This window comes from Pelodiscus sinensis, chromosome 8 (genome assembly GCF_049634645.1).
Source record: "Pelodiscus sinensis isolate JC-2024 chromosome 8, ASM4963464v1, whole genome shotgun sequence".
Classification (NCBI taxonomy): domain Eukaryota; kingdom Metazoa; phylum Chordata; order Testudines; family Trionychidae; genus Pelodiscus; species Pelodiscus sinensis.
This window is the reverse complement of record NC_134718.1, coordinates 71,628,551-71,656,059: the sequence shown is the minus strand read 5'-3', so window position 1 is coordinate 71,656,059 and position 27,509 is coordinate 71,628,551. Positions and strand designations below refer to the sequence as shown.

The 27,509-nt window shown below is 52.4% G+C and overlaps 1 protein-coding gene across 3 annotated transcripts in view; it reads left to right on the top strand.

The window, feature by feature from the left end:
• Positions 1-26,902, top strand: part of NEURL1 (neuralized E3 ubiquitin protein ligase 1) — a 262,235-nt gene extending 235,333 nt beyond the window's left edge. For all 3 annotated transcript variants that reach the window (XM_075935544.1, XM_006120851.4, XM_075935545.1), the window contains 3 exons: positions 5,110-5,790; positions 23,615-23,761; positions 25,661-26,902. In XM_075935544.1, coding sequence (XP_075791659.1) covers positions 5,110-5,790; positions 23,615-23,761; positions 25,661-25,902 — 1,070 coding nt within the window. In that variant the 3' untranslated portion in view covers positions 25,903-26,902. The remainder of the gene's footprint in view (positions 1-5,109; positions 5,791-23,614; positions 23,762-25,660) is intronic.
• The last annotated feature ends 607 nt before the right edge of the window (positions 26,903-27,509 follow it).

Sequence of the window (27,509 nt, the reverse complement as noted above, 5' to 3'; positions counted from 1 at the left end):
TCCAATAAATGTCCATCTCGTTCTGTAATGTCCCGGGTCCAAACCAGCCCCCTTGGTCGCAGGGCAGCAGGCCCAATGGCCCGAGTTCACCAAAGTAGCCCCCTTGTATCGGGGGGGGACCGCACGCACGTACCCATGTTCTCCACCATCTGTGAGGGGGTTCGCACTCACCACCGTATCCCCCTGCCGTCTGTCTTCCGGAATTGGCTCCCTTGGCAGGTAGGGTGCCTTCTCTGGGGTGGTGTCTCCCCTCTTTACTCCCGGCTGCGGCATCCTCTTCGCCACACTGCCCTCCGGCAGTGCCCAAGTCTGTCTCTGAGCCCCCCTTCCGGGGGTTGATGTTCCTTCATCGGGCCTTCTTTCAAGCCCTGCGGTCTGAGGATTTTCTGGCCAGAGCTCCCCTAGCCCTGCCTGGCCTCCCCAGCCCTGCCCTAGCTCCAGGGAGCCTCCTCCTCCCTCAGCAGCCAGGTTCTCACTGCTTCCTCCCACAGCAGCAGCCCATTCTCTATTATAGCGCCCAGCTGGGCCCTAATGGGCTAGTACAGCCTCAGCTGGGCTAAATTCCCCGGCCCTGGTTCAGGCCGGGGTCTGCCCTTAAAGGGCCAGTGCAGGGCGAGCGCCCTGTCACACCGCCTTATCTATAAACTAGGGAAATACAGCCTAGATGGGGCTACCATAAGGTGGGTGCATAACTGGCTGGATAACGGTTCTCAGAGAGTAGTTATTAAAGGTTCACAATCCTGCTGGAAGGGCATAACCAGTGGAGTTCATCAGGGGTCTGTTTTGAACCGGATCTGTTCCATATCTTCATCAATGTTTTAGATAATGGCATAGAGCGTACGCTTATTAAGTTTGATACCAAGCTGGAAGGGATGGCAAGTACTTTGGAGGATGGGTCATAATTCAACATGATTTGGACAAACTGGAGAAATGGTCTGAGGTAAATAGGATGAAGTTTAATAAGGATAAATGCAAAGTGCTCCACTGAGGAAGGAACAATCAGTTTCACACCTACAGAATGAGAAGCCACTGTCTAGGAAGGAGTACTGCAGAAAGGGATGTAGAGGTCATAGCGGGCCATAAGCTAAGCATGAGTCAACAGTGTGATGCTGTTTCAAAAAAAGCAAACATGATTCTGGGAGGCATTAACAGGAGTGTTGTGAGCAAGACACAAGAAGTCATTCTTCCGCTGTACTCTGCGCTGATTAGGCCTCAGTTGGAGTATTGTGTCCAGTTCTGGGCACCACAAGGAGGAATTATGATGTTGGTGTAGTAGGGCAGGGGACTGGACTCGATGATCTTTCGAGGTCCCTTCCAGTTCTAGTGTTCTATGATTCTGTGATTCAGGGTGTGTCTACACTACAGGGTTTTTTCGAAAAAACTTCAACTGTGGCTAAACTGCAGCTGCATTCCTTTGAAAGTAAACTGAAAGAACGTGGCAATTTTTTCAGTTGCGGTAAACCTCATTTTATGAGGAATAACGCCTTTTTTCGAAAGGACTCTTTGGAAAAAGGCGCTATTGAGTGCAAACTGTGCTTTTTCGAAAGAGTGTCTAGACTCTCTTTCAAAAAAGCGGCTCGCTTTTTCGAAAAATCTGCTTGTCGTCTAGACGCTCTCTTTCGAAAGAGGCTTGTAGTCTAGACCTACCCTCACTCAGCACCAGATTTGCTTTCAGTTCTCAACCTGAATTTGGGATTGTGGCCTTCTATTTTCCAGTCACTCGGGTGCAACCTTGCACATGAGCAATGGGCTCTTTTGGGGCCAATTCTTATGGCCCTTGCTTGTGTGCCAGAGGCCATGTGCAAGTGGACAAGGTGGGAGCAAGTGTACTAGGGTGGAAGTGACTAGCCAACTATCCAATTAGTATATGCTTATCAGTCACTACTCGACTAGTTGACCTCCTTCCACCCTGCTGCCTCGCTCAGAGAAAGGCAGAGTGGGTGAGGGGGGGAGCAGGAGCCAGTGTTGGGGGGAGCTTGCTTAAAAGTTGGTTCCCCCCAGCACCATCTCTGTGGGAGGGGGAGGGGGCGGGGGCAGGAGAAGCAGAGATGCAGCAAGGACACGGCACAAGCAGGTACTGAAGCAGTCCCCACTCATGCTGGTCCAGACTGTTGTACCTCTTCTTTTGAAATAGACAAGAGCCGCGGGCGGCTTTTGCACATTTCAAAGGGTGAGGCGCAGCAGTCGGGTCATAAGAACATAAGAAAATAAGAATGGCCAGACTCCCTCTTGCATCACCCATTTCCAGCCCCTGACAAACAGAGGCTAGGGGACACCATTTCTACCCATCCTGGCTAATAGCCATTGATGGACCTAACTCCCATGAATGTATCTAGCTCTTCCTTGAACCCTATTAAAGTCCTGGTCTTCACAACCTCCTGTGGAAAGGAGTTCCACAGGCCGACAATGTGCTGTGTGAAGAAGAACTTCCTTTGGTTTGTTTAAAACCTGCTACCAGGAATTTCCTGTGGTGACTATTAGTTCTTACATTATGGGAACAAGTACATAATTTTTTCCTGATTCACTTTTCCGTGCACCGCAGGCCGCTCTTGTACATTACAAAAGCAGAAGTGCAGCAGGGTCACCAAATGAAATTAATAGGCAGTAGGTTTAAAACAAATAGAAGAAAGCTTTTCTTCACTCAGCGCACAGGCAATCTGTGGAACTCCTTGCCAAAGGATGCGGTGAAGGCTAGGACTTTAACAGGGTTCACAAAAGAGCTGGATAGATTCATGGTGGTTAGGTCCATTAATGGCTATTAGCCAGGATGGCTAGGAATGGTGTCCGTAGCCTCTGTTTCTCTGGAGGTAAGTGACAGGGGAGGGATCACGTGAGGATTACCTGTTGTGTTCCCTCCCTCTGGGGCATCTGGTATTGGCCACTGTCAGCAGACAGGATACTGGACTGGATGGACCGTTGTTCTGACCCGGTATGGCTATTCTTATGTTCTAATATTGCAGCAGGATAGTGAGCACCCCCTCATACCCCGGCTAATTGAGTAGTCGATGGGAATTCCATTGACTGCTCAATTAGTTTATTAATCAAAATTTAACATCCTTAATGTGCACATGAAGCCTTCCCTTTCCTCCCACCTGCTCCTCTGCATAGCGAGCTGTCCCTGTTGGCCACGAGATCACAGATGCGATTTGAAGCGAGCGCCGCTGTTGATGATAGCTTTCTCAAAGGGGTTGTGATGAGAGAGCCGTGGCTGTAAGGGGAACAGAAGGGTTCATGCTGTTCCCTTTCATATGGTAATAGAGATGCTTTGTGTGTGGGCTCCTCCAGAGTCCACAGAGGAATTCTGGCTAAGTCCGCAAAAATCCTTCTGCAGTTTTTCTCAGAGATTTGGACTTCGCTTGTAGCCACACTATGCTCTTCAGACCCATTGAAGTGGAGAAAGATTCCCAGGATATGGCCCACACGTGGTATCATAAGACCTCATTCCTGCACAGGTTTAGACATATGCTTAACTTTGCACACAATGACTAGTTCTACTGAAATCAAAGGAAATACTCACAGCTCACAAAGTTAAGCACAGGCGGCAGAATCAGGACTTAGGTTTGCTAAATCTGTTGCTTCAACATTTTTCCTCCATATAATTGCTCTGCCTCATTGACAGGGTAGGAACACAGTTCAGATTGTGCCAAATAGAAGTGAGTTAGGTATTAAAGCCAGCTGGTTAAATTGTTAGCAGAGGAATTAAATCGATGAGCAACTTTTGAAGCATCAGGTGGGACATAACAGAAGGGATAATGTGTAATTATTTTTCTTCTGTTGCTTTTGAATGTGTATGCGTCTGCTCTCTTTGTTCTTTATCTACTGGTTTGATTTTTAATTATTTGTCCTGGAGATAATGAGCGATTGTGCTGTATTTATAGAAAATCCCTAAGCTGCGATATTATCCGCTTCAGGGCTGGCTTTCTACAGACATAGGTAGACTAGCTAGAAATTATCGCTAGAAATATTAATTAAATTTCAAGTTGTGTCAAATAACAAATGGGAGTGAAATTTACAAGACTAGTGTTTGTTTAAAAAAATCAATGTCTACTTAGCTATTCAGTTCATGGCCCTTGTGAGAAGTGATTATAGACATGGACAAGCTCAGAGCCCCTATTGCTGCCGATCCGTAGGTTCCCGTTTGCGTCTTAGTTATAGGGATGATAATTGTGTGAAATCAGCTAATCGAGCAGTCGATGGAATTTCCATTGACTACTTGATTAGTCGATAAGGGGGGACACTGCAGAGCGGCAGTGGGGTTAGTTTCTGGCCGTCGGAGCTAACCCTGCTGCAGCTCTGCCTTTTAAATGTATGAAGAGCCATCAGGCTCTTCATACATTTAAGAGGCAGAGGCGGGGGGGGGGGGGGTGCAAGCCGGGAATCAGCTGATTCTCGGCTTGCACCCGGTCCCAGAGGCTGTACCTCTGCTTTTTAAATGCATTCAGAGATGCCAGGCTCTTAATACATTTTAAAAAGCAGAGGCACAGCTGGGGGGACCGGGAGCGAGTCGACAATCAGCTGTCCCGACTCGCTCCCGGTCTCCCCCCTCCTCAGCTGCGCCTCTCGTTTTAAATGTATTAGGAGCCTGGCAGCTGATTCCCAGCTCGTGCCGGTCGTCCGCTATGCCTCTGTCTCCCCTGTGCGCCCAGCACCGGCTCCCATTCCCTCTCCCGCCCCGGCTGCCTCTCTCTGATAGTGGCAGAAAATGGGGGGAAGCAACTGGTCAAGTCAGTAGTCGATTACCTGATAAGCACATGCTTATTGCGTAGTCAACTAGTTGCTTACATCCCTACTTAGTTATTTACCCTCTGGTACCCCTCCCCAAGGAGTTATTACCTCAGTCATTTTTTATTATGTATAGTCTACCTGCATTGAGCTTTATAGTGACTATAGTGGCCGATGCTATGGGGAAAGCATAGGACTAGCACAGAGTTGCAAAAATATTGTATTTTACGCTCTTCTGTTCTTTTATTTTTAAAGGAAAATTTACTGGAGCCAGAAGCTCTCTACTTTTCCCTTCAATGTGTCAGTCCAACCAACAGCGACTCCTACAACCCTGGATATTTTTATTATTTCTTGAGTGATCCTTCTCTCTCTCATTTGATTCCACAGACAGTGAAATTATTCCTCCCGACTGCCTGCGTCCAAGATCTTTCACTGCAATTCGCCGGCCCTCACTGCGCAGGGAGACGGAGGACACCCGGCTCTCCGTGAGCCTCTGCGACCTCAATCTTCAGGAAGAGAATTTCCATGTGCTGGCCACCATGTGTCCCATCCCTCAGAACTCCCTCAACTCTCAGCATTCCCATCTCTTCCCATCCCAGCTCGAAAGTGACCTCCGTTTCCACCAGCTCAGGGGAGCCCATATCAAAATCCTGGATGACCAAACTGTAGCCCGGCTGGAACATGCCAGGGAAGAGAGAACTTTGGTTTTCACCAGCAGACCCCTTAGAATCAATGAAACCATTTTTGTCAAAATTAACAAGTCAAACGCCTCCCGTTCGGGCACACTGTCTTACGGCGTAACCTCCTGTGACCCTAGTTCTCTGCGGCCCAGTGACCTTCCGTATAACCCGGAGTCGTTGGTTGACAGGAAGGAATTCTGGGCCGTCTGTAGAGTGTTGGTGCCCCTCCAGAGTGGCGACATTTTGGGATTCATGGTGAATTCGGAAGGCGAGCTACATTTGAGTCACAACGGTGCCAGTGCCGGCATGCAGGTCTGCGTGGACTGTTCCCAGCCCCTCTGGATGTTCTTTGGTTTACATGGAGCAGTTATGCAAATTCGCGTACTGGGTATGAGTCTCTCTTTTACAATTTCATGTGAAATATATTGAGGAGATCTGAGTTGTGGGGGAGGGGAGTTGAATTAGAAGGCGATCGGCTTACTTTAGGCCACGTACACACACACATTTATATCAAACAAAGGACTCTATAATATGTGACTCTAGAATGAAGAATACTGGGTTAGAATACTGTACTTTGCATTTCTGTAGCATCTTTCACATAGGGACCTCCAAGCTCTTTGCAAATACAATCAAATTAATCCTTGTAATCTCCCGGTGAAATAAGGAAGTGTCATCGTTTTGCATGTGGAGGAAATGAGCTGCCTTTGTTTTCCCTTGGTCACACAACATATCTATGGCTAAGTCTGTTCCCATGCATTAACCACAAGTGCAAATTTAGTCCCCAAAGTCCCCTTGAATCCCTCATGTTAGATTATGCAAAGAAGCAACAGTGAAATGAACTACAGTAACTGTTTCATGGTCCCATCTGAGAGCGAGGTAGGAAGCCAACAAACAATGAAGAGTCAATGAAATGTTTACAACCTGTTCTGTGCTAATTAAACAAGTGTAAGTGATGTAGGTAAGTAATCTTTTAAAATAGATCATCTTTTCTCAGCAGTGCTCTTTGACCTGGAATCTTGCGAGAAGGGAAGTGTAGAACCAACACTGACAAGTGTTTTGAAAGCATGAAAGTGCAAGTCTGCAAGTAGTCTGCACCGTTGCTTGGACAAATTTACATTTGTGTGTGCAGGTATCCGCCGTGTGCAAGCACAAGCATATTTGCTGGTGTAAGCTGTCTACTTGGTCTTAGCCTTAAATGTGGACAAAGTCCTGGTCTTGCCGATGTCAGTGTTGAAACTTGCAGTGATGCCTGTAGGAGCAAGATTTAGCTGAGGGAGAGTGGCTCCTTTTAAGTTTATATCCAGTATGCATATAACAAGGGCTTCATTTGCTAACAGTACATTCAGGATCTTTCAGGACAGCAGGAATTTGGCTTTGAAAAATCATTTGGCTGAATTTCTTCCAAACTTCTGGCATGTGATGTCAATGGAGGGATTTTTCAAATCCCTGTTTGAAGCTGAATGGTTGAATGCTGCTGCTCCCCCTATGCGTTGCGTGCAGCCCGGGTAACCTGGCTACTGGTTCACTGCCTAGCTAGATTCCCAGCTCCAGCACCAAACTGTGAAATTGACAAGACAGCCAACAGCCAATGAAAGTCCCTGCAGTGTCTATATGGACACTGTGTCACCCTGACTACACTGACACAAGCCCTATACCTGTTGGGCATGATTTGGTGTAGTAGGGCACGTAGGTGAGGTCTAAACTAGACCCGGCAGCTCATCGTAAAGTACATAACTCCAGCTATGTATTATACATATCTGAAGTCGGCTTACTGTAAGCTGAGCTTGGCAGTGTCCCCACAGTGGAAGACGTACCGGATGTTGCAAGAGCAGGGGTACTGGATGCCGGTGGCGGCGCCTGCTGAGTTTGATTTAATGAGTCTTAACTAGACTCACTAAATGGAACTCCAGAAGATCGATTGCAGCAGCATCCATCTTCTGTGGAGTGAAGACGTGGTCTTACATTGGTGGGAGCAAGACTGCTTTGCGTACAGCAACATAGTTAGGTCGACATAAGTTGCCATACATCAACCTAACTCTATAGCGTAGATCAAGCCTCAGAGACAGAGGGTTTCACTCTCCTACTTCCTTTTACTACCCAGTCTTTTGCACCCCACTGTCCTATCAGCACTCTCGCTCAGGTATGAATTCAGGAATCCTCATAGACTGCAGGTCTGCACTATGCCTATAAGTCCCTATGGGAAGTTATGACTCTCTTCAGCAGTGGGAGCCAACAGCCATGCTAGTTCCTTGGGCAAGGGCGGGAGTTCGGGGAGTGCGGGGAGCTCTTTGCTTCCAGAAGGGATGGAGCCTCAGGTGGAAGGTATGGGGCTGGGGAAAGCCAGCCCATAGCACCACCCAGAGCATGCCCCCGTTCCTAGCCCTTAGATCCGCACATGCGGTGCTCCCAGCTGGAGCCCTGGCCCTTTTGAATTGCCAAACCTTGGAGTCTCTTTTCTCCCCTTCCCTTCAACAGGCCTGTTCTTCAGTCTTCCAATCTGCATTTTAAGGGAAAATATGCATGTTCTAGTCTGTGAGAGATTGGCTAGATACTGGTGATCTTGCAAGCTCATATCTACCTCTCAAAGCTCCGGCGTAAGCATGAAAATTTTCAGAGTAAGAAACCTCTTCTTTCAGCAGTGTGCCGCCACTTTTAGGAACTGATTTTGGGCACACAATGGCCGGACTGCACATGCAAATAGCTAATTCATGGAATTTGTCCGTTCAGTGACTCGATTTGAAACTATGACTCTTGCTTTTTTAAATTCCCATGATAAAAACAATCCCTCCATCACACAGAAAAAACAAATTCTTTTTGGAATAGACCAGTGGTTCCCAAATGTTTTGTCCCACAGCCCACTCCGCTCCATGCAGACCTTCCCGCAGACCACCAGCCAAGCCCCCATTATGACAGAATGGGTGCAGAAGGGTGTGTGGGGGACGGGGTGTGGTTGAGAAGTAGAGCACAGGAGTGCGCTGGAGGTGTGGGGGCTGGGTGGGAGGTTGGGTATGGGAACGGGCTGAGGGTGGGGGGTTTGGGAGGGAGGGATGATGCAGGAGAGGACGGTGAGTGGAGGTGATCCGGAGGGAGGGTGCAGGAGTGAAGTGGGGATGTGCTGGGCATGAGGCATCTGGGGGGGGGTCGCTTACCTGGCTCTGTGCCTCCCACCGCTCCCAGGCACCACCCTCCTCTTCTGCCATTGGTCGTGATTCTGGCCAATCAGAGCAGCTGGGCAAGCCTCCAGGCGAGCAGTTTCCTGTGTTGCCGGTCCCTCAGCCAGAGCAAGGGGGAGCAGGAGCATGCAGAGCAGGATCTGGCCCATGTGGCTCGCCCCCAGAAAGTGGGGAGGGGTTCAGAGCTGGCGCCCCGGCATGGGTTCTCCGCTGCTGAGCCCCGAGCCCACTGCCCACAAGCAAAACGGTCATGGACCACAAGTGGTCTACTCTATGGACCACACTACGAGAGCCAGTGGAATGGCGCTAATGGCCAAACTCTCCTCTTAGGAAATGAGTGCAAATCCCTCCCCCCCCGTTAATGGGATGGCCCTGCCTGCCTGTCTGCAAGGCTTTCTTTCATGATTTGGTTTGATTGTATTGAGTTACTAGCAATGTCATAGGAGAAGAAATACCGTGAGTGACGTACGAGGAGAGGCTGAAGGATTTGGGCTTATTTAGTCTGCAGAAGAGAAGAGTGGGGGGGGGGGGTTGAGAAATTTGAGTGAAGCATTTAACTTCCTAAAGGGCGTCTCCAAAGAGGATGGAGAGGCTGTTCTCAGAGGTGATGGATGGCAGAACAAGGAGCAATGGTCTCAAGTTACAGTGGGGGAGGTCTAGGTTGGATATTAGGAAAAACTATTTCCCTAGGAGGGTGGTGAAGCACTGGAATGGGTTCCCTAGGGAGGGGGTGGAATCTCCATCCCTAGAGGTTTTTAAGTCTTGGCTTGACAAAGTCCTGGTTTGGTTGGGGTTGGTCCTGCTTTGGGCAGGGGGCTGGACTCGATGTCTCCTGAGGTCTCTTCCAGCCCTAAGGTTCTATGATCTTGTTAAGACTTATGACCCCTGGACATACGTTTCTATTAGTAACGTTCTGCTGTAATTAAAATGCTCCAGCATAACGAATGTGACACCATTATTTATTGCTGTAGCTGCTGTTCATCTTCTAATAGCCACTGGTGTCCAATTTGATGACAGTTCCTGTGTGTGCTGTTCAGAGGTCCTGGCTAGCTTGGCTTTCAGCTACCACATCATTCTGGTAAAGGTATATCAAGCCAAACAGACCTGAGTGGGGACTCAAGAGGGTTAAGTGATACTGTACTTGAGAAAGGAGGCACCCTTCAGTCCTGTCTGACCCGGTAGGCACATGAAAGAGTAGAACCAGTGCTTTTTTTGTGACGGTACTGCACTTCCAGATGCAGTACCGGCACCTCTAGTCAGAGCTTACCTGGAAAGAATGGAGTGTACCGGCACCTCTGTATGCAAATGTCCAATAGTCGGCTGGTCCACGTGTCTTAAAAGGGCAATGCCGGCCCCACCCCGGCTTTTTTTTTTTTTTGCCTCAACAACGTTTCCCCGGTGTACCGACACCTTTTTTTTTTTTTTTTAAACAAAAAAAGCACTGAGTAGAACCATTAGGCTGCCAGCGCAGCGTGGTTTACTTTCCTGCCAGCTGTATTCTGAGCACACGGTAACTGTTGCCTGAACTTGAGTGTAAGAGCATAGGCTAGAATTTTGTTAAACTGGAATGTAAGTGGGGGAGTTGTTGGCATGAATCTAATGTCCCCAAAGGAAGGATTGGGATCCCTCTGCTGGTGCATCTATTGTAATGCTGGCTAGACAGTAACTAGCGTCATCCAAGAAATGTTCTGACGTTTGCACTGCCTACATTCAAAGACATACGCCGCAACCATACCTATAACTTCGCAGCTTTAGGTTAGAGTGTTATAAAATCTCAGTGTTTTTAACACAGCGAGGCTGTTTCTTCAGAGCCATTTTCAGGCTCTCACTCCTACAAGATGCCATATAGTTACAGGATACGTCATACAGATCAGTCATTCCCAAGCATGGGGATGGAGTAGATGACCTAATAGGGTATTACCATCACTAGCTTCTATGATGCCAGAGTGAATCTGAAGCATAACTGCTTATAGTGCAGTAGAATGTGATTGCTTCACTTCCCAGAATAACCTAGTGGTTATGACAAAAAAAAAAAAAAACAACTTCGACCAACAGTATAAGGCGATCTGATATGCAGAGACAGCTGCATTTTCAGAATGCACACAGGATTAATTTTCAGAATGCCTTATGTCATTAGAATATTTCGGATTACGTTATCTCATAGGAGAAGAAATATTTATATCCATCCTCTCTGGCAGTAAGTGGGAAACATGCAGAAGTTCTCATATAGCAACAAGAAATGAAGATACCAATGATGCAACCAGCGCCGGTTTTATTGCTTATGCTAGCACAGCAGATAGTAGAAAGCAAATGTAAATCTCTTCCAAGGGGTATCCCTCAAGCCCTTGTGAGCATAAGTAAAGCACCATCACACTGTATTAAAGGAACAAAGAGCTGTGACACGACGAACTCCAAAAGCCAGGAACTTAAAGTCAGGGTGTTTTGTTCTCAGCTCCAGCCTTTCTGCTTTTTCTGCAATACAGAGAGCATTATTCCTGGCCCTGGGCAATGCCATTGCACAATTAGAAGAATTGAGAGGTGAGTCAGAGGACTTGGATGGCTCAGGAGACTGATTATTGGATACTGAGTTTTTCATCTCTCGATCAGCCATTTGACTGAGACCCAGGATGGTAACAAATGAAAGTCATTGCCATCTAATGAGTGTCTGATGACCTGTAGTGGCTGCCGTTATAGCGTCAACATTTACCAACGGCAGCTGCCCTGCCAGTATCAGAGATACCAGAGATATTTCCTGAGCTAAGGATTGAGAAGTACTGTTGTGTCACAGAAGCAATTCCACATGGGTAAACCTCGGCACCTGCACCAAGCCTGATGAAAGCCTGTGCTAGGACATGGCACCGATGCAATAAGCAGAGGCCTTGTCTTCAATCTTTATCTGTCCAGTACAACTCACTAGCCCTACGCTCATTCTAGGGGAAGTAATAACACCGGCCAGAAAGACGCGGCAGAAAACAGCCTCTCTTTTTCATCCACTCCGAATAATTTTTCAAGCAAGGAGAACATCAGTCAAACTCCAACCACCTTTGCAGTTGGGTGAGCAGCTGCAGGGAGGTGCAGTGAGAGACGTAAGGGGCTCCATCTTCAACGTGAAGCGGTAGACGGCAATTGGATCCCTGTCTCATAGGTACCTATGTGGCGAAGAGAGAGCGGACTCATGGGCTCTCTAAAGTAGCCTACGAAGGCACAAGACAGCCCAGTGGCTGGAAATTGAAGCCAGACTAATTCAGACTGTAAGTGAGAATGATTAGCCTTTCAGAGCAGATTCTCAGGGGGATGGTGGATTCTTCTTCAAAGATTTGCTGTAGTTCAACCCAAATTACTGGACATGAATTTCTGGGTGAAATTCTCTAGATTATGTGGTGCAGGAGGCGAACTAGATGATCACAACAATCCTTTGTGATCTTAAATGCTGTGACTCATGTACAGAGGAGACATTCACAAAACAGAAGACTAGACTGCTACAGCTGATTGCCGGGAGAATGAGTAGCTAGGCCAAAATGAAACACTGGCTTTGCACATATATGGAACCTGATGTTTCAGGTTCCTCTTTTCCTCCCACACTAACCCAGGAAAGATTCATAACAGAGAAAGGACCCTGTGCCACAGCGGTGAGAGAGAATTAAGAGGAAGAAGGCAGCCAAAGCAGCGTGGAACTGAAATCATTCCGTTAGCGACTTCATTGTTTTAGATTTAATGTTCTTGTAAAGTGGACATGACCAGTGTATTACAACCGTGATTTACTGTTCCCAGCTTTTGTTTGTAAGTGCCTTGGATCAGGCAAAGGTTTATTGAGAGCCCTGAAAGACTAAAGCGAGCTGGATTGAATATATGGGGCTGCTTTTTACATTTTAATTAATTTTAGGAAGTAAAATTGGTTGATCTCAGAAGGCTTTGGAAGTTATGACTCATGTCTGGAGGAGTGTGAGCTGCCGCGAGTCGATAGTAACTCATCAGGATGCCAAGTGCGAGGACATCTTATTATTACCTTTTTAACTTTAACTTTGTCTCAGAATGAATTGCGTCCGTGCAACAAGTTGTTTTTGATTTCCCCTGGAGAAGTGAACTTTGCATAGCAATCAAAGTTTCCTTTTAGCTACATAAAAAGCAAACAAGCAGATAATGAATATAAGGGCAAAAGAAGCAACGTGAGGGACCGGATCCCAGTGATAATGGCATGCGAAGCCTTTAAGTCATCAATTTAAATCTGGCCCGGATCATTAGTGGCTAAAGATTGCTTTCATCTGATGGATGCTCAGTGGAGAGAGAGAGTTTGGATTCAGGCCAGTTATTCGTTGGCTGGTTGAGTTCCCTCACACAAACATAATCATAACTGGCACTAACCAGGACTCCTGTCGGCACCATCAGAAGAGAAGCCAGAGACTGAATCGGTTACAGTGGGGAGTCTCAATGTTTTTCTGCCTGTGGCCCCCGTGTTAATGGATAGATTGTTCCATGCACCCAAGCTCCCCCCATTTGCAGCTGAGTATGCTGGCAATGGTGAGAGTTGTGATTTGTCTCTTGATAAAGCCACCAGCACTGTCCGGTTTGGCTGCTTGTTTCCTTTTCGGGCACTTTGGTTCTGCCTCATCTAGAAGCAAGGTGGACAAGCCAGCACCAGGTGCTTTGAGGAGCATTCCATAGACCACGATAGGCACATGGCTGGCTTTATGGAGACCAAACTGGCTTTATGGAGACGCTTCCTTACCTCGCCAGGCCCTCCCTAACCACTGTCTTCTGGATGCATCTTTTGCATCTGCCCTCCCAAAGGTTGCTGCCTCCCTTTCCCGAGGGCCTTTGAAGCAGCTGGCCGACCTGATCCCCCTGTGACGCTGCATGGGCCTGGGAAGCTGAGCTTGCGTTCCCTACAGTCCCTGTCACTCCTACCTTCCTATGGAAATGCTCTTTGTAACCCGGCTGCTAGTCCTGCTGCTGCTCTTTCCCCAGTGTGGACCCAGAAACACTCCACAATGCAGCACTTGTTCAGGGACTAACCCCACCCCCCTTCAAATACCCGCTAGTATGTGCACAATTGTATGTTTAATTCACATCCAGTCCGTGCAGCTTGCATGGTTAGGGGTCTAAACGAGCATGTGTATGTGCAGGAATTGCCCGTGCACACAGGTAGTGTGGCCAGTTGCCAGATAAATTGCATGCACATGTGGGGAGCTAGGACTACAGTCCTGGTTCTTCAGCGCCTGATACATGAGCCACAGACGCTTGAGCTCAGGGAGATCCATGTAGCAGCAGATCCTTATGATCCTGAGGGCAACATGATTATAGACACAGCCTAGATATTACGCCTGGGCTTGGCCTTTTGGACAAGGCTCCATGTGAGACTTGCTTTATTCTGGCTATTAGGAAACTGCCCACGTTCAATGGGTTAAAACAAATACCCTACAAACTAGAGGCTTGCTAAACTGCACAAAAATGCATGTAATGGGTCTCTTCCTTTAACAAGCAGTCACTTAGGGAGCGCCCCAGAGTTTTACGGCCCCTGTTTCTGATTTTGTCTATGGAAAATGGCCTCATTAAAGAGATACAGATTTAACAGCCCTGCCTGAAGTGCTGGGGGGCCGGGGGGCAAATGGCACTTTATTGCTTTAGCAGACTCCATTTGGCAGCATTTCTTTGGGTTTCTGGTAAACGTCTAAAAATGTTAAAATGTTCAAGATGTCTTGGAAAGAAATTAGCGTGTGTCAAATGCCCAGGTTGGATAAGCCCTTCTGTCAGGCTGGGCTTGAGTTTTCTCTGTAAATAAGGCATGCATTACTAATGCTAATTTGTAAGAGGCCCCCAAGAGGAATGCAGTCTCAATTGCTTCAGGGCACTGCTCAGCTGTTACATATGGCCCTCTGTGTCCCTTCCATTTCCCCTTCATTTAAAAATGAAATTAGCATAATGAGAGGCTGTCCTACCACGGATGCTGTACAGTGGGGCGGGCGGCTGTTCAGCAGGCATGCCCTGGATCAGAGCGTTGGCTCTTCAGTGCGGGGCTTGTTACATCATGGCCTTTCTCTCGCCTCCGTGCTAGTGACGTGGCGGGGACACCATTTCTCTATACGGCCCCCACACGTTTCATCCGAGGGCCTCGGGCCTCTTCGCCAATGCTAATGACCCCACCCAGTGCCCTTGGAGGTACAGCTAGGGGTTGTCACTTCATGCCTCTTATACCAAGGAGAGAGAGCTGAACTATCGGAAGGCGTCAAAGGTGGAAAGGATGGTCTAGTGATTCAAATCCAGGACTGGAGTTGGGCATTAGGATCTCTTGGCCCCTGCCCAGACTGTGGTCTTAGATAACTGACAGCACTGTACTGTGCCTCGGTTTCCCCATTAACTTTAAAGAAGCTAGTGGGTAGACGATGTGTCTATCTACCCGACAGGGATAATAAGTGGATACAAAAACGTGGATCTGCATCCGATCTGCAATCCGGATTTTACTTGCATCCACCCAGCAAACCATCGGGGGGAGGAGCACGGATGAACCAGGAGGAGGCAGCTTTGTGAAGGGAAGAGGCAGGCAGCATGAAAGCAGGGACCAAGGGGGCCGGGGTAAGGAGCAGCAGGAACGTGGGGCTGGGGCTCTGCCGGTGGGAGGCAGAGGGGCTGGGCAGGGCCAGCACTTGGCCGCTCCTGGAAGGAGACTTAGGACAGAGCTTGCTGCGTCGGTTCCCGGCTGGCAGCGCAGGGGCCAGCGCTGGCATTTGGGCGGGAGGACTCTGCTCAGGGATCCACTCCCCTATCCATGGATTTGTGGGGCTCTAATAGTGTAGGCCTCTGTCTGAGACCCTCCGATGACACGTGCGGCTGAACCGTCACGTCGGCGGAAAGGACAGAGGGGTCCTGCCTCTTGCTCCCACCCGGCGAGGGCGATGTTTCAGCAAAGCTGCCCTTCGACTTCTGACCTGCCTGGTGTTCGCTAGGGCATGATGTCCGTTTCCCAGTGGCCAGGTGGACTGGAAATGAAGGCGCCCGTTTCCTGGCGTGCAGAATTTGGCTCTGCGGGGCACAGGGCTGGGACCTGGCAGGCCCTCCTGTCAGAAGTTCCTTGAAGTTTTGGACCTGGGATTCTCCCCTTTGTTCACAGCCAGCGCCCGTGTGTTGCTGACCTTTCAGCAGCTGTTGCTGAAGTTGGTGGGGCGTGGAGGCGCTCAGCACCTCTCAGGACGAGAGCCTAGCTGAGTGCTGTTTGGAGCATATCCACTTCCCACGGATTATGACTGAGTAACACAAACAAAACTACTTCAAGCGACAGCTGTGGGACGTAAGCCCGTAAACGCTTCCCCTCGGCACTCATTCCTCCATGACAGTGGAAATTAAGTCTCTATCACCGTCAGGATAATAAAATATCCCTGGACTCAATGAGACATTCATAGTCAATGATATATGGGTCTCCCTTAGCTCGTCACGCCGTTGCTTGTCTGCATTGAATAAACGGGATATGGGATAATTTACCAGCCTCTTTGAATTATGGCTTATCTGTCAGGAAAGATAAAGTCTGCCTAATGCTTGGACTAACGCTGGCATGAGTTAGTTATCCTGGCTTCTTGTGAGCATGACAGAATAGACTAAACTCGCTGATAGCACCTAGTTTTTCTTTTCTCCCAATGGAATACATGCTAGGAACTCAGAGGAACCATGGGGAAGCGGGGAAAGTTTTCAGTGCGATTAAATTGTTTCTCACCCTGTAGCTGCCAGCCCGTTACTGTCAGTCTCTGCTGGAAAACGCTGAACTTTAGTGCATTGGACAGGATGGCTGTGTCCTTGTTCACAGTGCAGCATTTGCCTTCATGTCAGAGCCAAATGGTCGTTATGTGGGACTCCTATGAACTGTCTGCCACAGACAGCTGATGATTAATCTAAGACTGGTTAGAGGGGGCTGAATTGAATGGTCTTTGCCATAACAGAGCAAGGTCTATGATTTTCAGGGGTTTCTTTTAGGCAGTGATGCCATACTGGGAAATTTCAGCTCCTCCACGTGTCAATCGCATTATAATGCATCATGGCATCGTTGGATACGGAAAATGTGGCTTTTTCGGGTGAGGAACCTCTGCCGCACCGGCTAGTTGAGGCAATCTCAAGAACGTATCTCCTGCGAAGACGAGGGATTCCTGGATTTCCTTTCCTGACTCCGCGTCCATCCGGTACCGCTTTAATCTGTGGACGTCATCTTCCTCGGGTCCAGTATGGCGTGGCGCTTGAGTGATTAGCGTTGACAGCTCTGTGCCTTGGAAGTCCTGGATGGTCATGGAGATGGGTCAAGAGAGAGCCGAGCTGAACCCAGAAGTGTTACCGGTTTACGTGCTCCTTTGGTGTGGGAGCTTGGGCCTGGCTTTCTCCAGCAACACTTGCCTTTCTCTCGCCTCGACTGCCCATGCTCTGGCTCCCTTGCCTGCAAATCGCTGCTGAGGAGCTTTCTTCTGCGCCTGGTGGTGAATGACTAACCCTCAAGTCCTTCACAAGCATGATCATGCCCCTTGTACAGGCCCCGTGTCTTCCCCGGTCTGTGGCAGGGCTGGCTCCCAGGCTGTAGTGCTTGGTAACAGCTGGGCTTTGCCATTCAGAACAAGAGAGACACCAAGGCCTCCACTGGGACTCCTCGTGGATTAAGCATGCGCGTAGGTCTGTGGCGCTTAGCAGGTATCTGCATGAACGGCCTGGCCCTCGAACGGTGCAGACACTGGCGTGTGCTGGGACAAACTCTTCCTAGGAACAGGTTTGTCCGGAGAACATCTACAAGTGAGGCCAGGTTTTGTAAATGAGCCGCGGTCCTAATTAGACACGCAACAAATGGGCAGGGTTTCCAAAGAGCCCTTGGGGGTGTGCAAGTGGGGTTGTGTGTTTGTTTTAGGCGAGCTGCTGGGCTCTTTGGGGGAAAATCTTGCTCCTGACAAGTGAAGGTGAAGGGTGGGATTTCTTCCTTATCTGAGCCAGACAGGTGCCCGTCTTCCATTGGACGTGAGGCACCAACCTCTCTCAAGCATCTTCGGAAATCCCCACCTGAAACTGTAACCAGGTGTCATTTCTCCTTTGAACCTTTGTGGACGTGGCTTCCGTGTGTGGCAGGCAGGTCTCCATTGTGTGCACCATGTGCCTGCACACCACACATAGAATCCCCCTGGACCACACACAGAATCATAGAACACTAGGACTGGAAGGGACCTCGGGAGGTCATCGAGTCCAGTCCCCTGCCCTCATGGCAGGACCAAGCACTATCTAGACCATCCCTGACAGATGTCTATCCAACCTACTCTGAAATATCTCCAGAGATGGAGATTCCACAACCTCCCTGGGCAATTTATTCCAGTGTTTGACCACCCTGACAGGAACTTTTTCCTAATGTCCAACCTAAACCTCCCTTGCTGCAGTTTAAGCCCTTTGCTTCTTGCTCTATCCCTAGAGGCCAAGATGAACAAGTTTTCTCCCTCCTCCTAATGGCACCTTTTAGATACCTGAAAACTGCTATCATGTCCCCCCTCAATCTTCTCTTTTCTAAACTAAACAAACCTAATTCCTTCAGCTAATTCCTAATTCCTACATCTAGAAGAACACGTCACAATATGGCAGTTAGCCATTCTGTATTAGATGGGCTGTTTACCCAGCCAAAGTGTTACACCCGGGGGGGGAAGGGCAGTCAAAGTGCCAGCGATGTGCACCGTGGGGACATAGTAATAGGTCATGTAAAGTTGTGGTTCCCTCGAGAGCTTCTGCCTCCACCACGGATGATGAGAAAGCAGCACCCAGAAATGTTGGTTTGCTGCGTTGTTTGGGGAAGGTCTAAACTCAGCAAGCCAGGCCAGTCCCTGGTAGTACGAACCTGTTAAAACCCTTCAATGATGACAGCAGAATGCTGTATCGAGATGATGGTTTGCTGGCAAGATATGGTGAAAGAAGAGCTAGGTTTTAAATTAGGTGCATTTAAATTAGTCAGCGTCTGTTATTGTCATTCTATTCAGACCTGCAGCGATTCTTACACCAAACTTGACACTGTAATATCTGAGTGAGCACCTTCCCGCAGGGCAGTAAATGACATGGCTAGCATCTGCCACGTGTGGCTTGTTCTCCCACTGGGGCAGAAACGTGTGTGGTGGAGTGTCTTGTCTGGTAGGGCTCTTTCACTGGACACTTTGCTATATAAATCTCAGAGGGGGTCGCCCTGTTAGTCTGTAACTTTACAGACAATGAGCAGTCCCGTGGCACCTTAGACCCGTGGTCCCCAACACGGTGCCCGCAGTGGCATTTGTGTGCGCCCGCCAAGTGCTCGGGGCTGGCCTGGCCCCGGGCACGTGGCGCATGCGCGGTGCCAGAGCCGGCCCCGGGCACATGGCGCACGGTGAGCGCCGGCCCCGGGCGCGCGGCGCTTGGCGGGGGGAGAGCGCCGGCCCCAGGCACGCAGTGCTTGGAGGGGGCCCCGGCCCCGGGCGTGTGGCTATGGGGAGGCCCCATCCCTGGGCTGTGGGGGGGGCCGCCCCCAGGCGCGCAAGTGTCCCCTCCCCCTGGCGCCTGGCGGGCGAACGGCCACGCCCCCTGGCGCCCGGCAACCTCTAATGGTTGGGGACCACTGCCTTAGACTAGCACAAATATATATAGTATGAGCGTTTGTGGGCAAAGCCCACTTCCTCAGATGAGAGGAACTGGGGTTTGCCCTTGAAAGCTCCTGATACTAAGGTGCCATGGGACTACTTGTTCTTTTTCATGTTGCTGTATATTTCTGTTGGAGGAGACAAGGTCAAAGCCATGCATTACTGGCGGAAGGTCCCTTGTCCTCTGGGTGGTCGCTGCTTTGTCTCCAGCAGAGGCCGGTGTTAGCCGGATGCTAGAGAGACCTAATGCTCCAATGGCTGCTGCCACTGTCTTCATTTCGTACGTGGTCTGTCCGGTTAGAGGCGCCTCTGAGCAGCCCAGGAAAAGACCGTTCAGCTGCCCGTGTTTGCTTTCAGTGTAAGGCGGTGAGCCCGCCACGGTGGTGAGGAAAACCTCAGGCGAGGGAGTCTGCTGAATAGTGGATGAGAAGCAAGGTTTTGTTTTGTAAACTCCTCTGGCTGTGGAACGTTCCCTTTGTTGTGTGTAGGGACTCTGCTGTGGTCGCTTCCCGCCGGGCTTGTTTACTGTATCTATTGGACATTCGCTCAGTTTACTGCTGGACTGTCCCTCAGACTAGAGATTGGCTAGAGATCCCTCACCAGCTCCTGCTCCGCCCCGCCTTGCTGCCTCTGATACAGAGCCTAGGCTTGTCATGTAGCTGACTACTCGCTTCTATCTCTGCTCTGTGCCCCCACGCCGCCCGCTCTGCCCTGAAGCCCCCAGGCAACGCCCAGCAAGTCTGCTAGTATAATCCATAGAGTAAAATAAACAGCTACTGGGTGGCCCACAGCAGCTGTTGAACAGTGCCCAGCAGTACCGCTAAGAACCATGGCACCGAAGGGGAGCTGTTAGTACGTATGAAACTCTCCTTCCTGGCACTGTGAAATGCCGAGTGTTATTACAGGGGACCTGCGCGAGAGGCTTGGCGTTCGTAATGTCTCTGAGCGAGGGGTAGTCGCAGAAAGGAGAGACAGACTTTTCGTACTTAGTTACTTAAGCGTCCTGCTGCTCCTGCCGCCGTTCACCTCAAGCCTGCATCCGTACAGCCCTGCTGAAATTCAGCCACCTCTGCGTGCGCTGCCCACAGCCATCTGGTGCCCAGTGCACTGCCAGGAGAGACGCTGCACAGACCAGGGCATTGTGGGAGAGGCCAGGAAAGACATGCTGAGCGTAGTCAAGTGCTTGGGAGAGGGGGCGGTGCGGCAGCGGCAGGCGAGGCGTTCCGGCGCTGCTCACTTCGGGTTCGACGGTGTGTGACTTTCCCCGAGTCTGGGGGCTTTTCATAGCAGCTGCCCTCGGCGGAATTAAGCTGAGCAGCTCCCTGCTGCCACACATCTGGCCTCCACTGGCAAACCGTCTCTGGGCCTTCGCTTTGCTGGGTGCTCGTCTCGGGTCCCGCAGGTCGGTGGCAGCTCAGGAAGGGAACCCCGAGCACCTGTTCTTTAGCTCCCCAGGCCTGTGTCCTTGACGTGTGTCTTAGCTGGGTAGGCTCTGTTGGCCAGAGGCTTGTGCCCTCTGCCAGCGCAGGAAGGTAACACGCAGGAAAGGCGTTCCATAGAGGTACACGTGTGACATGAAACTCCATATGCAGGGAGCCCGGTGGGCCAGGCACTCACTTCACTTGCTCACCAGGGACAGACCAGGCTAATGTTCCCTCTGTGCTGTCCTTGTCGGGCAGTGCACCTTGGCGACATTGGGTAAATGTCGGTGGCCAACACGGGATTACATTCCGGGCATCCTCGGCAGGCTTTTGGGTCACGCCACCTGCTGGATGGGAGAATTGTTCTCTAGCCTGAGTTAACTACAACCTTCAGCAAGCCTCTGCCGGCCCCACCAGGAAACTGACGCACGACCCCCTCAGCAGGCCTGTTTGCCTGGCCTCATGGTGCTTTTCCGCTTGGAAGCAGCCGCCGCCTCATTGACGCATGCTGGCGAGCCCCTTTCTCAGCTCCACCCACAGTAACGGGAAGGCACCAAAGCATCCAGGGGGATTTAAACCCTGCTTGGGAACCATCCCAGATGTTGCTTCCACAAGACACCAAATGCCTTGGAGTGCCCCACAAACCAGGCTCCCTTGCAGGGGCGGATATAGGGCAGGGCGAGCGGGGTGGCCGCCCCGGGCCCCGCGCTTCAAGAAGTCCCGCGCATGCGCCGTGGCAAAGGGGGGGGGGGAGCGCGAAATTGTGCTGCCCTGGGCCCCGCAAAATCGTCATCTGCCCCTGTTCCCTTGTGCTTGCTCTAACCCTTACTAACCACAGCCATTGGTGGAAGCCTGCAGAGCCAGACCCCGGCCACCTCTGGGAGTGGGAGGAACAAGCTTGTCACCATCTGTAATTGCTGTAATCAGCCCCCGTATTTGCCCCTTGAGGCAGGCAGTTCAGCTGATGATTATTGTAACAGGACAAGCAGCAGGTGCCTGAGCCGGTTTGTAACACTGCCTCTGGCGCCCCTGCAGAGCTGGCGGCTTCCCCAGCTCCTGTGGCCTGGAAGCAGGCACGCACGAGCAGCGGATTCCACCCTCGGGCCCCTGTGACAGGGAGTACCCACACACGAGAGAGCAGCACCCTCCGGCCTGCCACGAGCAGGGGAAATGCTCTTGCAGTCAGGGCGTTGGATGTACCTGCTACCTGCTGCGCTCAGCGCCTGCGTCGCAAGCCGGTTTCCCCTTTGGCTGCTTGGCAGGCTCCAGGCGACGTGGCGTCTTTCTGAGTGCGGGGGTCAGCTGCCCCGGCTGGGCCAGTTAGCGCAAGTCTCTCCTCTCCTGTCGGCCCGTCTCCCTGCTTGAGTGCCGGTGTTAATGTGCTGCCTGCCGAGCGCTAGCTGGCCACATCCAGCCAAGGGGTTACCGGCGAACACAGACGCTTCCAAACAGCTGCCGAGGAGTTGCCTCTCTTACGGCCGGAAAGGGACGCCGAGGGCGTGTCTACACAACACAGTGATTTTGGAATAAATCGAAATCGATTTTGAGTGGCTACACAGCAATAACGTGCTTTCGAAATAATTTTGACATAAGGGAGGCTTATTCTGATTTCTGTAAACCTCATTCTGCGAAGAACCATGCCTATTCCACAATTGTTATTTTGGACTAGGGGCTGTGTAGATGCTTCGCTTCTGCTAGTTTGAAATAGCCCCTCTCCAGGGCCGTTCTAAGTTATTCCCCCCAGTGCCTCCAAATCGCGATCGCAGGTCCACATTAGGGGAGCCTGCCTCAGACTCACTTTCCTGCAGGTAGAGGTGCTATTTCAAAATAATCTAGTTCAGCCTCACGATTGCGGAATGTACGGTGTAGACGTAACCTGCGGGAGTAAAATGACTGTCGCCGTCCACAGGGCACGTGGAGCAGGACAGGGATCAGACCCGCGCGTTGTGCCTGCCAGGGCGTTGGGCAGGAGGCTCGTGAGTGCCTTGGCCCTGGTCTACACTAGGGAGTTGTTTCGAAATAACTAGCGGCACGTCCACACTAGCAGGCCCGTTATTTTGGAATAACAACTCCTGCTTCCCACGAGGAATAACGCTCATTTCGAAATAGCGGGGGAGAGGCCGTTTCGAAATCATTGGCCTCCAGAGTCAGTCAGCCCAATTACTCCCCCGAGCTTCCTGGGGCTCTAAGTCAAGGTAGCGCGTCCGCATTAACGACTCATGTCTAGGCTTCCCTGTAGGGTGGCCACGCTGTTGCGAAATGGTTATTTTGGGAGTGATTTTGAAACCACTGCCTAGTGTAGATGTGCCCTTGGTGTGAGCTCGGGCGTGCCAGCGTAGCGCCAACAGGCGGAATCGAACCTGGGAACCTCTGCAGCATGAGCCGCTATGGCATACCCGAAAAGCCAGCTGGGTCTCAGCTAAGGCTATGGAGCAGCCTCATTAGTCTCGCTGTGCAAGGTCTAGGATGGGACAGTCCACCACAGCCAGGAGGTGCGTGGGTTACACCGGCACCGGCTGTGTTTTGCTCGGGGAGCGGACAGCTCTCATTCTCAAGGGGAGAGCTCTTTGGGCTCCACGCCAGGCAGACCGGCCCTGAGCTGCCTCGCCCGCTGGCCTCAGCCCATCCCTGGATGCGAGGCTCCTGGACTATGTGTGGGTGCGGCTGGGTGACACTGAGTGAAATGCGACAGTCAAACTGGATAACAGTTGATGTTGGCTCAGAGGAAGCCAGTCTACGTAGGGGGCTGTCGTAGCCTCTTGTAGCCCAGCTGCTAACACCCCGGGGGGTTGGGGAGGGAGGTGATGTCTTGCGTCTGGCTTAGGATTGGTGTGTTGAGTTACGTTCTGGTCCCATTGACATCAGTAGGGCCAGGGTTTCACCCCAGCTCTCGTTCGGATGATACGTAACATGGATCAGCGTGAGTGATCCCCAGCCCGGGGGCCTTGTGCTGGACCAGGGCCCCCGTCGCGACAAGCTTGTGTAACACCTCCGTGTGCGTTTGTTTCATTGTCCAGGTTCCACCATCCTGGCCGAGCGACTGGGCCCGTCTGCACCGAGCTCGCCCACGTCAGCCCCACATTCCCCCACGGTTCTCTGCAGCGGGGTGTCTGATCCAGGCCTGAGTACGTGTGGCTCCGGCCCGCTCTGCAGCTCCATCAGCGGTGAGTGTGTCCCACGCACGCTCCGGTTCCCGGCCGCGTGCTGCACTGCCCCCCTTCCTGCTCTCCTGCTCAGTGCCCATCAGTGCCCAGGGCTGCGTACGGCGAGGGACCGGTCACCTCCCCAAGCGAATTAAGGGGACGAGCCAGAGCCATGACGTCCCCAGGGGATGGATTTTTAATGTGGGAGCCGCTCAGATGCCTGGCTAATGGGCAGCAGTAATTTTGTGGCCCCTTTTCATCGTCAGAGGGGAGCAACAAACTTGCTAGACTGCGTCCACCCTCCTGTGAATTGCAGCTGCCTCTGGGGAGCAACCGGGAGTGTTTACATTGAAATTCTCCAGCCGGGCCAGAGGCTCCCATCCAGCCTCACCATCTCCCATTGAGGCAGGGCGGCAGAATGCCTGCTGCACAGAGAGGCTGTGCCGTTGGTATGCGGGTAGTGCCGGGTGCCATCCCCACCCAGAGACTTGCCCAAAGCCCCAGCCCCCTAGTCCTGCCGCCAGACAATGCTGCAGTCTTAGACGCGCCTGCCACCACTGTGCTGCTTCCCCAGGCCTCCCTCACGCCCATCAAACAGCAGCCAGCCCCTTTGGCAGCTTCCAGTTTGCCCAACACAGTGAACGGTCATACAGGGCTCCCTCTGAGCGCCAGCTGGGCCTGGGATCAGGCAGCCAGCTCCCCCTGCTGGCCCTGGGGCAGCGAGCAGCTGGTTCGGTGCAGCGTATTGGCCTCGCACCCTGGGCAAGCGGCCTGGCTGCACGGCTCTACTTCTGAAACGACAAAAGTGCGTTCCCCTCCCCCCCCATCCCTTGCGTTTACATGGCTCCAGCAGCTCTGCCCCGTTGCAGACGTGCTGAGCCTCGGCATAGCTCAGCGGGGAGAGGGTCAGAGTTCGGATGCTCGTTTGCCCGAGGAGGGGTGAGACTTGCCCAGGAGCGAGCCGTGCTCCAGTGGCAGAACCAAGCCTAACGCCGCTCAGCCAGGTGTGTTTATCACGTGACCAGCCTCCTTCCCAGCATGGACTTACTGGCTATGTCTATACTCGCGGCTTCTTGCACGAGAAATATGCAAATGAGGCTGTGTGGAATATCGCCGAGCCTCATTTGCATACCTAACGAGCCACCATTTTTGCGGAAGAGGCTTTTGCATCAGAGGGAGCTGTCTGCACTGCCCCTTCTCGCGCAACAAAACCCCTCTTGTGCAACGCCGTTCTGCCTGAAAATAATCAGCGTAACAGCAATGCTCAAGAGGGTTTTCCTTGCGCAAGAAGGGGCAGTGTAGACAGCTCCTTCTGGCACAACAGCCTCTGCTGCAAAAATGGCGGCTCATTAGGTATGCAAATGAAGCTCCGCAATATGCCACACTGAGCCTCATTTGCATATTTCTCATGCAAGAAGTCGCAAGTGTAGACGTAGCCACTGTGCCCTGATCTTAGAGGCAAGGCGTGGCTGGGGCTGTGTCTGCACTACCGCCTAGCCCTGTAATGTAGCTGCACCAAATGCCAAGTGGCATGGCTTTCCAGCTCCCTAGGAGCACCAGCTCCCTGCACGCCGGTTGTGCTGCTGCCCTCGTCTCTCAGCAGAGCCATAGCTGCTCGGCAAGTGTGTTGGCGTGGCTATGCCCAGCAGGAGTCTGGGCATTCTCATGCACCAGACCAGAGGCCTCCCTGCCTCAGTGCGCCATTATGCAGCGAGCCAAGCACATTATGGGCTTTTCTCACCTTCCGCTGAGGCCCAGCTATTGGCCACTGCTAGAGGCAAAAGCGATGAAAGGGGTTAACTCCCCCTGCCTGTGCTGGATGCTCCCTACGGTGCCAGGTGCACCAGGCGTCTGTGCTGCCCGAGTCCTTCCGCCCTCCCTGACCCTGAGTAAAGAGCGACCCTGTTCCTTGCATTCCAGGCACTGCTCCAAACTCCCCCGTCAGCATGCCGGAGTCACCCCTCTCCCCATCCGGCTCCGGGGGCTGGGGGGACGAGTGCACCATCTGCTACGAGAACATGGTCGACACCGTCATTTACTCCTGCGGACACATGTGTCTCTGCTACCCGTGTGGGCTGAAACTCAAGAAGATGGCCAATGCCTGCTGCCCCATCTGCAGACGAGCCATCAAGGATATCATCAAAACATATCGCAGCACTTAGACCAGCCGCACTGGGGACGGGGGTGTCGCTGCGGGGCGGGGCGTAGACGTGAGGGGCGAGACGGGGCTCTGCCTCCACTCAGCGGTGACATTCAACCCCCTGACCCGCTCCAAGGATGCCGGAGAGGCCTGCTGTTGGCAGCTTGTCCGCTCATCCCCTCCCCACTGAGGGCTGGAGCCGGCCTATCAGGGAAAGCAAGACGACCCCTTTTCAATGGGTTTGCATTTTAATCGCCAGAAACCAGCTGGAGACGTGCGTCCCCTTTGGCACGGTGCCCAGCGCCGGCTCTGCCACACAGCGGGCGGCGCAGGCGCGGCGAGGGGCACCTTCTCCCCAGCAGACAGCGTCTGGAGGCCGCCAGGGCGTGGCAGCAGCGCGGCGAAGAAAGGAGGCTGTTTGGGGGGGGCTGACCCGGCCGAGCAAAGGGCAGGGTGGCGCAGGCCAGGTGGAAGACGCGGCCGTTTGGCAGGCAAAGGCTGGGACAGGGCACATCCAGCAGGCGAGAAACGATAAACCCAAACCCAGCCCCCTCTGCGGGTGGTGGAACCCGCCCCCCCCAGGAACCCTGCTAGCGTGCTGGCCCGCGAGCTGTGAACAGCACCTGCCATACGGGCCAGCTCCCTCCCACCGGCCTGGCTCCCTGCGGCAGACCCCTGGACCTGACACCTCCTGTGCTGCAGCTCGCCCCGTGGCTGGCCCCACCTGGCCCATCGGTGTTTTCACTTGCACGAGCCGCCGGAGCCGCCTCAGCCAGCACTTGTGAAACACACTGAAGAAGAATGTCTGTGACCCCCCTCTCCAGCCAGCCCCCGCCGGGCTGGGATTAATGGTTGTAAATGTCGCTCCGTGCTGTACGGGATGGACACGTGGCTGGCGATGAGCCCCGCTGGGCCCCGTGGAAGGGGTGGCGCAGTGGTCAGTGCACACGGGCAGCAGCAAGGGACAGAGGCAGAAAGTGGGTTTGGTTCGTTTAATGAAGGCGCTTGGGCTGGTGCAAGGAGCAGAGGAAACGAGTCCTTGGTGCTGCGCCAGGCGCTGCCCTGCCCATTTCAGCGTGGCCTGGGGCGCTGCCTTCCACAGGGCCTGGCCTGTGGCCCCTCATTCCAGTACTGCCGCGTAGCACTGAGCCCCCCCCCCCCCCCCATCATCTCAGTTTGCCTCTCTGGCTTCACTGGGCTGCAGCCCCAGTAGCTAGCAAGGCGCACCCCTCCCCACCCCCCCGGCCTGAACCGGGACACACAGAGCCCGGGGCGCAGAGCGGGGGCAGATGAGAGACTGGAGCCAACGGCAAGGGAGCTCGTTTCCAGAGCCCAAGCCCCAGTAGGAAACCAGGCTGCTTGGAACAGGCGCATGTTGAGCCCTTAAGCAAAGCTGGGTGGAGGGACCTGAGCACCAGCTCGGCCCCGGCGTGGTGGGAAGGACTAGAAGGAGCAGGCGGCTGCTCTGCAGAGAAGGCAAGACCCGGCCTTGTTCCACTGCCTTGTGGCGCACGAGCGCTAGGGTCAGGCCTGGTTTGGCCTTGCGCAAGGCTTTGCACCTCGCCTTGCCTGCAACAAGCCCGTAGGCAGCACACGCCCCCCCCCCGCCGTTGGCTTAGCACTGCGGGG